The 10,848-nt window shown below is 39.2% G+C and overlaps 1 protein-coding gene across 1 annotated transcript; it reads left to right on the top strand.

Annotated features, from left to right (window-relative positions):
• The first annotated feature begins 209 nt into the window (after nucleotides 1-209).
• LOC124882231 lies at nucleotides 210-5,148 on the top strand. The gene is made up of 8 exons (XM_047388484.1): nucleotides 210-289; nucleotides 514-834; nucleotides 942-1,205; nucleotides 1,367-1,465; nucleotides 2,048-2,128; nucleotides 2,225-2,253; nucleotides 2,610-2,684; nucleotides 4,652-5,148. The coding sequence occupies exons 1-8, from the start codon at nucleotides 229-231 to the stop codon at nucleotides 4,760-4,762; spliced, it is 1,041 nt and encodes a 346-aa protein (XP_047244440.1). The 5' UTR covers nucleotides 210-228; the 3' UTR covers nucleotides 4,763-5,148.
• The last annotated feature ends 5,700 nt before the right edge of the window (nucleotides 5,149-10,848 follow it).

Genomic DNA, 10,848 nt, shown 5'->3' with positions numbered 1-10,848 from the left:
ATTTTTGGAAATATTTTTAGTATGTAATAATCTAAACGATATTTAAATCCTAAGTCAGTAAAAGTCAGATAATTGTTCATAAAAATGTATACTTTCAATGAATCTGCTCCTCTATTTTTTGTTAGCTTTTAATAACCGTAATAATAAAAAAAACGTTCAGTCAATATAAGGAAGTGGTGAGCCTCAAGAAGTAGGTGCAACAGCTCAGCTCTCACTCACAGATGCACAATGGCTGAACTCGGACGGATTAAAGTGTTTTTATTTCTGGTTCTGGAGCTTCAGGTTACAGGTAAGAGAATAAAAATATATCTGCGGAGCTCTGAAACAAAAATGTATAACCTTTTGCTCTACCTTGCCGTCTTGAAGGACATACTTGCAGACCTTAATGCACAATAAATTAGACAGCCATACATCGCTGCATGTCCCACGGCTGTTACTCAAATATTAGGCACATTCTGGCTGTGAAATATCTGTCTTATAGCTTACTTTTCATTTCTTTTATCTTTTTAACAGTAATTGCAGGTATCACATCTGTTTTAAAGAGAGCTGGAGATGAAGTCATGTTGTCCTGTCAAAATGTGATAGATGGGCAACACAACTGTAACGGTACAACATGGGTCTTCAGTGGGTCCAAAAACAAAGAGCTGGTAGCCCTGGTTACATATGGACAGATTGATGGAGATACCAGAACCAGACGCAGTGTTACTCCTAACTGTTCCCTAGTTATAAAGAACATCACAGCTGAGGATGTTGGAAATTATGAATGTCAACAATATAAAAAAGGTTCAGAACATCTGGTTCATACGTCTGTGACTTATCTGTCTGTTATTACCAGTGAGTTTTTATATAAGTAATTTAATGTATTTTTTAAAAACTAACACTTCACCATATATATGAACATAACAATGGAGGTAACTCTTCTGTGAACATTTTTTCCACAGTGACTAAACATGAGGAGAATCAAATGATCACATTAAGCTGCTCTGTTATAAAGTTTGGCTCCTGTAAACACAAAGTGGAGTGGCTCTTTAAAAAACAGGAAGCGAAGAAGGAACTGACAATCTCAGAGACCCACTGCTCTGCTAGTGTGACTTTTCTGAAGCCTGTGCTTGATAATTCATCAGTGGATAAGTTATTTCATTGTAAAGTTACTCAATCTGGTGATAAAATAGGACAGGTGTTTTCCTTCGGTCACCAGTCCCCAGGTGAGAAAATCTGATGTCTCTATTCTTGAATCAGATGATTTTTTTATCTAATTCACTCATCTCTGTATTTTTAAGATTAGAAAATGACCTAAAGTATCCATTTATTGGGTTATTTTACCTTAAAACAGTATTTGAGTTAAATGGCTTTGTTTTGTCTTTAGGAGCAACAGCAGCAACACATAAACCAACAACAATAACTACAAACAGAAACCCAGTTAAGAACACATCAGGAAGTAAGAATGTTTCATCCATCTATGAAGGTAATGTTGTCCTCAGGCTTTTATCTAGATCTTTATGCAGGACACTCTGGTTCTTTATGTAGTTTTATTACTTAACATATTTTCATATACCTTCAGAGTGCATTTTTTAACAAAGCCTGTCCATCAGGATTTTGTTTTTTTTTCCTACAACTTAGAGCGTTCTGTCAGGATCTTGACAGAACGCTCTAAACTGCTTATGATTGCAGAACAAAATGATAATACTTCAAAAAAGATGAGTTATTAATAATAACGGTGAACTGATTTTAAAGTTATTCATCAATGTTATGTACATATGTTGTTTATAATTTGTTGTTCATTATGGTCAACAGAATGACTAACTTACTGAGGGCATCTGTAGGCTGTAATCCAATATGAAAAAAAAATTTCTAACGTGATGTTTTAAGCACTTTTGCTAACTAATTTAATGATAGAAGTTTTGGTAAGGATGGCAAACCCATTTGTTTCCCCTATGTGTGGACCTGTTTCCGTGAAAGACTATCCTAAGACTCATTAAAAAAATCTAAAAGAGACTTTAAAAAAGCACCCCATAAGCTCTTATTTACGTATTGGGTTCTTTTTCAGGTATTCCATACATTTCTGTAGGTGTGGGATTAATTACTGTGTTAATAGTCGCTGTGGTGGTCGTCCGATGGAGATCTAAACGTGAGAACAATTATGTTTTAACTTGTATAAACAGATCTTTAAGCATTTTCAGTTAGTCTGAAAAACTGCTGACTCTTCATAAATTTCTTCTCTTAGGAAACAAAACACAGAGAAATCAGAACACTGTGAGTGAAAATATGAAAATCTTTCCTCTTTAAGAACGTGTTACATTCCAGGAGGATCTATTCCTGTAAAACCTGTAGTTGTTATTTAAAATACAACTTGATGAGATAAAACACACGTTACAAGATGGCACATAAAGGTGCTCTCTAAAATGAGCTTCCATGTTCAACAAGAAGTCAAATTACCAAAAAAGATCCTCTTTACAGCTGTATAAGTCAAACTTTTAAAGAAATAAAATGGGCATTTTTAGTTGCAAAGTCTAAGATTAGGAAGTTGTGACTGAGTGAAGTAATGTGAGAATTTAGAATAACTAAAGCTATAAATTAATGTTTTGTCATTACGTTGTTTTCTTGCTTAGGATGATCTGGATGTAGATGATGGTGTTTCCTACGCCTCCATCCGACACCCCAGGAACAAAAACAGAGAAGTTTTGGTAAGACCTGTGATTGTTTTTGTAGCATTTATCAGTGAAAAAGTTGTCAGAATAACTATTATCATAAAATCTAGCTATTATGAATAAAAGGCATTAAGAAAAACTGTGAATTGGTTGCTCCGGGTTGGGGATCAATCTCTGCCTCATGTAGAGAAGTTTCCGTATCTTGGCATCTTGTTTGTGTGTGATGGCAGTATTACAGCAGGGGATGGATGGACAGATAGGGGCTTTGGATCTGGTAATGGTAAGGTAAGGGAAGTTTATTTATATAGCGCTTTTCAGTAACAAGACACTCAAAGCGCTGTACATAAAATTACAATACAATCACAAAGAAAATAAACACAGATACAGACACAGAAAAACAAATCAAATTATACTACAGTCCTTCTAAGAAATCTAAAATGCAAGAATTGCTTCAGGGAAGGAAAGAGCATTAAAAGGTGAAGCTCTCAACTACTGGTCCATTCTAATTCTCAACTTTGCCCATTAGATGGTGATCATAACCAAAAGAATTAGATTCTGGATACAAGCAGATGAAATCCCTTTCCCCTGTAGGGTGATTAGGCTCAGCCTTAGACATAGGCTCAGAAGATATAGATGCCCGAGCCACCTCAACTGGCTCCTCTCGATGTGGAGGAGCAGGGGCTCTACTCCGAGTCCCTCCTGGATGGCCGAGCTCCTCACCCTATCTCTAAGGGAGATAGGGTGCCCGGCCACCCTACGGAGGAAGCTCATTTCAGCCGTTTGTGTCCGGGATCTCGCTCTTTCAGTCATGACCCAAAGTTCATAGCCATAGGTGAGGGTAGGAACGTAGACCGACCGGCTTTTCAGCTCAGCGATCTCTTCACCACAACGGACCGGCACAGCGCCCCCATTACCGCGGCAGCCGCACCGATCCATCTGTCGATCTCCCGTTCCATTATTCCCTCACTCGTGAGCAAGACCCCGAGATACTTAAACTCCTCCACTTGAGGCAGGAACTCCCCTCGAACCTGAAGAGGTCAAACCACCCTTTTCCGGTTGAGAACCATGGCCTCGGACTTGGAGGAGCTGATCTTCAGCCGCTTCACACTCGGCTGCGAACCGCCTTTGCGCATGCTGTAGGTCTTGGCTAGAGGGGGCCAGCAGGACCACGTCATCTGCAAAAAGAAGAGACCAAATCCACTGGTCCCCAAACCAGACCCCCTCCGGCACTTTGAATGTCTTATTACTGAAAAGCGCTATATAAATAAACTTACCTTACCTTACCTTACCTTGGCTGCTCCTAGAAATCCATTCATAAAAGTTATGAACAGGACCGGTGACAAAGGGCAGCCCTGCCAGAAACCAACATGCACTAGGAACAGGTCCGACTTAGTGCCGGCAATGCGGACCAAGCTCCTGCTCCGCTCGTACAGGGACCGGATGGCCCCTAATAAAAGGCCCCCGATTCCATACTCCTGGAGCACCCCCCACAGGGCATCACGAGGGACACAGTCTAATGCTTTCTCCAGGTCCACAAAACACATGTGAACCGGTTGGGCAAACTCCCATGAACCCTCGAGTACCCTGTAGAGGGTATAGAGCTTATTTAAAAAGTTATATATTAAATTGAGTCAAATTCAGTTTATTAATATAATAATTGACCATAAATGTCGTCTCAAAAAGTTAAAAAAAATGTCAGTTCAGTCCAATCCGAGAAACAGATTCAAGGTCAATTACATACAGTCTATTGAAGGAAAGAGATCACATGCAAAACATCGCAACAACAGCTTAGACAGGATAGCACCTGGAGACAGGGCCAAGTGTAACATCTATTTCTGAATGCCAATGCAATTTGTTTTTTTTTCATACTTGAACCATGAGCAACAGCAAAACCATTGGCGAAGGAAATGGATGCTTCAAAAAATAGAAGCAAATTTAAATGTATGGGTAACTGCCCTCTGCTTTATTATCCTGATAAAGCTGAAATATTCCTTTGTTTCCAGGTTCATGGTGATCCTGATACAGTGACCTACAGCACTGTGAGAAGTCATTCTTCATCTGCTGCAGCCTCTGACGATCCTAACAACCTCTACTCTCTTCTGACCATTGAATAGAATTAGGACAAATGATGGTGAAATATTCACATGTTTAATGCTTCTTTCTAATTGCTGCTTTTTATCAGGAAACAAACTGTCAAGCATGGTGGTGGAGTGGTGATGATTAGAGTTGGTGTTGGAGCTAGAAGACATGTATAATGGCTCAGCCTTAGAAATGATGGCATGATATAAGAAGCTGAGCCTACAGAGATGGATAAAGTCATAGAGAAAATGGCTACTGAGAAAGATTACAGGACAACGAGCTGCTTCAGCTTTTTCATCTGTCAAAAAGTGACATATATTGCATGTATATTGGATATGGTTTTGTCAATTAATAAAAGGTAAGCAGCAATAGACAATGGATGGATAGATGGAATATACAACAATAAAACCACCTGAAAATAGCTAGTGTTGTTCAGGATTTTGTTGCCTAAATGAGTTTGCCGACATTTGTTAACACAATGTTTTTTCATTATTTTGAAGTTGTTTTATAGTTATAGGTTGTTCAATAGCTCCTTTTCCGATGAAAGGCCCAGGATTTAAAGCCCCAGGATTTAATAGGAATCCCAGGGATTCTCGTACATTCTTTCTTTCATTGCTACAGGCCATTACATTGAATCAGCCTGATGACAGTATGGAGCAGTTGTGAAAAACATTGCAATGCACTTTCATTCCAGCAGATGGCATTACTCTTTTACAGGTCCTTCTCAAAATATTAGCATATTGTGATAAAGTTCATTATTTTCCATAATGTCGTGATGAAAACTTAACATTCATATATTTTAGATTCATTGCACACTAACTGAAATATTTCAGGTCTTTTATTGTCTTAATACGGATGATTTTGGCGTACAGCTCATGAAAACCCAGAATTCCTATCTCACAAAATTAGCATATCATCAAAAGGGTCTCTAAACGAGCTATGAACCTAATCATCTGAATCAACGAGTTAACTCTAAACACCTGCAAAAGATTCCTGAGGCCTTTAAAACTCCCTGCCTGGTTCATCACTCAAAACCCCAATCATGGGTAAGACTGCCGACCTGACTGCTGTCCAGAAGGCCACTATTGACACCCTCAAGCAAGAGGGTAAGACACAGAAAGAAATTTCTAAACAAATAGGCTGTTCCCAGAGTGCTGTATCAAGGCACCTCAGTGGGAAGTCTGTGGGAAGGAAAAGGTGTGGCAGAAAACGCTGCACAACGAGAAGAGGTGACCGGACCCTGAGGAAGATTGTGGAGAAGGGCCGATTCCAGACCTTGGGGGACCTGCGGAAGCAGTGGACTGAGTCTGGAGTAGAAACATCCAGAGCCACCGTGCACAGGTGTGTACAGGAAATGGGCTACAGGTGCCGCATTCCCCAGGTCAAGCCACTTTTGAACCAGAAACAGCGGCAGAAGCGCCTGACCTGGGCTACAGAGAAGCAGCACTGGACTGTTGTTCAGTGGTCCAAAGTACTTTTTTAGGATGAAAGCAAATTCTGCATGTCATTCAGAAATCAAGGTGCCAGAGTCTGGAGGAAGACTGGGGAGAAGGAAATGCCAAAATGCCAGAAGTCCAGTGTCAAGTACCCACAGTCAGTGATGGTCTGGGGTGCCGTGTCAGCTGCTGGTGTTGGTCCACTGTGTTTTATCAAGGGCAGGGTCAATGCAGCTAGCTATCAGGAGATTTTGGAGCAGTTCATGCTTCCATCTGCTGAAAAGCTTAATGGAGATGAAGATTTCATTTTTCAGCACGACCTGGCACCTGATGATATGCTAATTTTGTGAGATAGGAATTTTGGGTTTTCATGAGCTGTACGCCAAAATCATCCGTATTAAGACAATAAAAGACCTGAAATATTTCAGTTAGTGTGCAATGAATCTAAAATATATGAATGTAAAATTTTCATCATTATGGAAAATAATGAACTTTATCACAATATGCTAATATTTTGAGAAGGACCTGTACTCTGTTCAAAAGCTCATAAATAATTTTTTCTGTCAACTTATAAGATGATGAGCCACTTTAGAGTTATACAGTTGATTCATTCCTTCCATTATTCCCTAAAATGGACTGGATCCATAAGCAGGAAAAGTTTAAATCATTGTTTTACATGAAATTTTTTACAAACCTGGATCTGGCCTGAGTTGTTGCCTTACATCTGCATGATTAATGTACAATAACTAGTTAACACTGATTATCACACTTATTTTTTTTTTTTATCAGGTAAACTCATATCAAATAAATACAGAACATTTTTACTAAACATTGTAATTATAAGAAGAAGAAAAAACTGATAATCAGTCCAGAATTACAGGGAATTGACTGTCTAATCATTAGCAAATATTTATATAAAGTAAAAGATGCTTAGACAGTGGAGCAGACGATGGCAGGACATGAAGATGATCAGAGCTGGAACTGTTGTCCCTCCTCCTGCAGAGCTATCTGCACAAAACTATGAAAAATAAAAATATTAGAGTTCATACTCCACTAAATTAGGTTTACATGAAAAGACAGTCTTAGGGAAATGTGTATTTTTATGTATATGGAAATTTTAAAGTGCTCTGATCATCAGCACTACATTAAAATATTTGTCTTACAGAACTGTGGTGAAAAAGTTTATAATTAATGCCAAAAATAACTAACTTAAAATGTAACAAATTTCCGGCCAAAATGAGTGCTTTATATTCACTTTCAGCCGCCACAGACAGATAACCGGTAGTGGGAAATTCCACAGTGCCAGCTGAGATCAAGCAGCGGTTAGTGGGGAAATCCCAGTCCAACCGCCCAGTTAACTTAGCTTAACTAATAGCAGCCAGACCAGCCTGTAAGCCAGATCCCCTGCTCTGGAAACTCAGAAAAAAACATTTAAATGTAGGCTCATTCTTGATGAACTGTGTGCATAGATGAAGTTTTGAGGTCTACTTTCTCACTTAAAAACATATTTTAAAACTACATTTTACAAATTAATGGTATAAAAATGATTAATTTGTATAGTAACCTCTGCCATTACTGAAACTGCTGGTGGCATGCCTCACTGCACACAGCTATGCCCCTTTAACAAAGCCCAGGAAAAGCTGAAAAGACCTACTCCAGACCAGGACCATTTACCCGTGAAAGTGAAATTACCTGTTTAAGTTTGTATTGAAACGTGACCTGGGCTTTCCAAACCCTAGGGCTTTCTACAGGCAATAGAAAAAAGGCTTTCTGGTATTTGTCAGCCTATTTGTCTACTTTTACATGTACATGAACTTTAATGACATCCTTTTCTCAATCTATGAGGTCAGTTTGTTGATGGACCCACCGCTGCCAGCAGTAGCAACTTTAAATATTCCGTAAAAATCTTCCTCAAGGTTTAGGAATGTGTTCATAGTAAGATGAGAAAACCAGAACAGTAGCCTCCACTCTAATTCATCCCAAAGGTGTTCAAGAAGTTTGAAGTCAGGACTCTGTGCAGGCCAGTCAGGTTTCTCCACACCAAACTTACAAATGCAGCCATGGAAGTATTTGGAACGCCAGAATTCATTGATTTGGTGCTGTGACCCAATACGTTTGCCAATATAGTGTATATACCATTCAGTGTATAAGTCATATTAGAGTTCACCCAAGAAGTTCAGCTCAGTCGGGAAACTTCTCTGGTTGGACTATCTCCTCTCAACACACTACAGTGTGGGTGGTCACGTCTTCTGCAATAAATGCTCTCACATCATCTGCGGCTGATTAAATGCTGCAAGCAGCTGGACCTGGATTTTAACCTATTTTTTGTAGCAGTTATGTTTACATTCAGCTTGCTGTTGTTTCAGGTAAGTAAGTTCAGTTCAGTGTAGAATAAATTGAGGGTCCTCCCAGTTCCTCAGAATAGTTTGATAAAATTTTGCCCCATTCCTCCCTTCATGATGGACACCCCAAATCATTGACTTTGTTGTCCGTTTGTCACTTTGTAGCTTTTTAGGTGACATGTCTGGGGTTGCTGTCCATTTAAAACATCTATTTGTGTCTTTATCTTCCTGGCTGCTGTCTTGATATGTTGCTTCAATATTTCCACAAAATGCTCTTTCTTCATGATGCCATCTATTTTGGGAAGTACAGCAGTCCCTCCTGCAGCAAAACACCCGAACAATATGATGGTGCCACCACCATACCTTAAAGCTCAAATGGTATTCTCAGGTTTTACATTTTCCTTTTTGTCTCTACTGGGCATGCCACTCTTTGTTCCCGTGTGCATTTGCAGACTGTAACCAGGCTTTTTATATTGCTTTTGGAGTAATTGCTGCTCTCTGAATGGCCTTTAAGCCCATGTTGGTACACTGTCTTTAATCACTGTCTCTTACCAGCCTTAGCCCCCATTTTCACAAGGTCTTTTGCTTTTGTTCTGAGGCTGATATGCACATTTTGCACTAACCATGTTCACCTATGAGACATAGAATCTGCACCTTTCCTGAGCGACATGATAGCTGGACATTTATATGATATTTATAATTGCATATAATTATTTGAAACTGTGTCTGTGGAAATGCTTTATTTGTCATGTCAACGTGCAACTGAAGTGACATTAATGTGAGACTTAAAAAGACTCTACAAGACAAGTGTTAAACTACTTGTTTCAGCCAAGAAAACTTTGGTGCATCAGCTGCGGAAAAGGTGGAATGCAGTCCTTTCCTGTTGGACACAAAACAAGTGTCTGGATTGCAATACTGATGATGATCACTAGATGGGGCTAATGTAACATCTCTACACAGCACCAAATGCAAACAGGAGATACTTATTCGAAACACTGGCAGAGATATTGTGTCTTAAGATAGAGTCCTTCTTCTCCTGTTGGTCCTTTAGGATTTTTTTTTACCAAAACCCTCCATTTGTTCTCAGAGACAGGTAATTTAGCATAAGGTTTTAGTTTTCAACTTTACGTTATCAGTGCAGGAATCAGTGTCATAAAGCATTATGCGGCCCTGGAGGGTGACAGTGTCCTCTGCTGTTTAAAAAGTGATATTGTTTTTCCAAATACTTATTTATGTATTTATTATTATGTGAACCTGCAGGTTTTAAATGACTGGTCCCAAAGGTGTTACATGTTATCATCTGGAGGAACTCTATTAGTTGTAAAGACGCAAGAAGGGAGCGTATAAAGTTGGATATGAAAAAAGTACAGCCTTTGACTAAAAACGATCAAATGGTGAGAGGACTCATTGGCAAATGAAGAAAAATATAAAGGGAGCAAAAATATCCATTGCTGTCAAGTCTCTAAATAGAAGGAAACTGAACTTCTCATGATCCTTGGAGATATTTCAACTCTTATACACATGGCCTCTTCACTTGGGTTAGAAGTTAGTTCAGAAGAAAAGATACCATTTGAATAACAAATGTTTTCAATAGACGTGAGATGTCTAGCTGCCTCCTATTTAAGCACTTAAGAGCAAAAATATCTGAAGCAAGATGCCTAAAAACAAAAAAATAAGAAGGCTGTGATAAAGTTAAGACTTCAAGCAGCTTTTCCTTCTCTGAGGCAGTCTAAACAGTTGAAGGGGAAGGAATAGACGACTAAAAGGCAAGACTTAAGCCAGAGACTCTTTCCTCCAGGTCGGAGAACAGTCTCTGACCTGAGTGGAGGAATTCTAGTGTCTTGGTGTGTTGTTCATTGATGGTAGCATAGATTAGGAGATGGGCAGACTGATTGGAGCCTCATCTACAGCAATGCAGGGATTGCTCCAGTCTGCTAAAATGAAGAAAGAGCTGAGCCAAAATGGCAACCTGTTGATTTACTCGCCTATGTTCCAACACTCACCTACAGTAATGAGATATGAGCTGGTTGAAAGTGGCTGAAACGCTTGGGGAAGGTTTACATCCATTCTAGCCTAGAAACACCTCAGGATCCCCCAGAATGAGCTGGAGATTGTTGTCTAGGAAAAGGATATCTGGGTTTTCCTGGGTTAACCGTGCGACCTCATAAGGAAGGAAGGCGTTCATACATTTACTCGTTCATTTATTAAATCATAAATACGTAATATTAGCACTGATCAGGTTTTGAAGATTTTAGTGTTGTTGAGGTTTTTGAAAGCCTGTATTTTTTAAGTCACAACCCAATGACTATTATCTGATTAAATGACTTCCTGATTTAAATTGTA

This window comes from Girardinichthys multiradiatus, chromosome 15, assembly GCF_021462225.1.
Source record: "Girardinichthys multiradiatus isolate DD_20200921_A chromosome 15, DD_fGirMul_XY1, whole genome shotgun sequence".
Taxonomy (NCBI): domain Eukaryota; kingdom Metazoa; phylum Chordata; class Actinopteri; order Cyprinodontiformes; family Goodeidae; genus Girardinichthys; species Girardinichthys multiradiatus.
The sequence above is the reverse complement of the archived record's forward strand: the minus strand, read 5'-3'. Positions and strand labels throughout refer to the sequence as shown.

Coding starts and splice junctions, on each gene's coding strand:
- LOC124882231 (XM_047388484.1), top strand. CDS start 229: ATGGCTGAACTCGGACGGATTAAAGTGTTTTTATTTCTGGTTCTGGAG. Junction 290..513: donor TCTGGAGCTTCAGGTTACAG/GTAAGAGAATAA, acceptor TCTTTTTAACAG/TAATTGCAGGTATCACATCT. Junction 2,685..4,651: donor ACAAAAACAGAGAAGTTTTG/GTAAGACCTGTG, acceptor CTTTGTTTCCAG/GTTCATGGTGATCCTGATAC.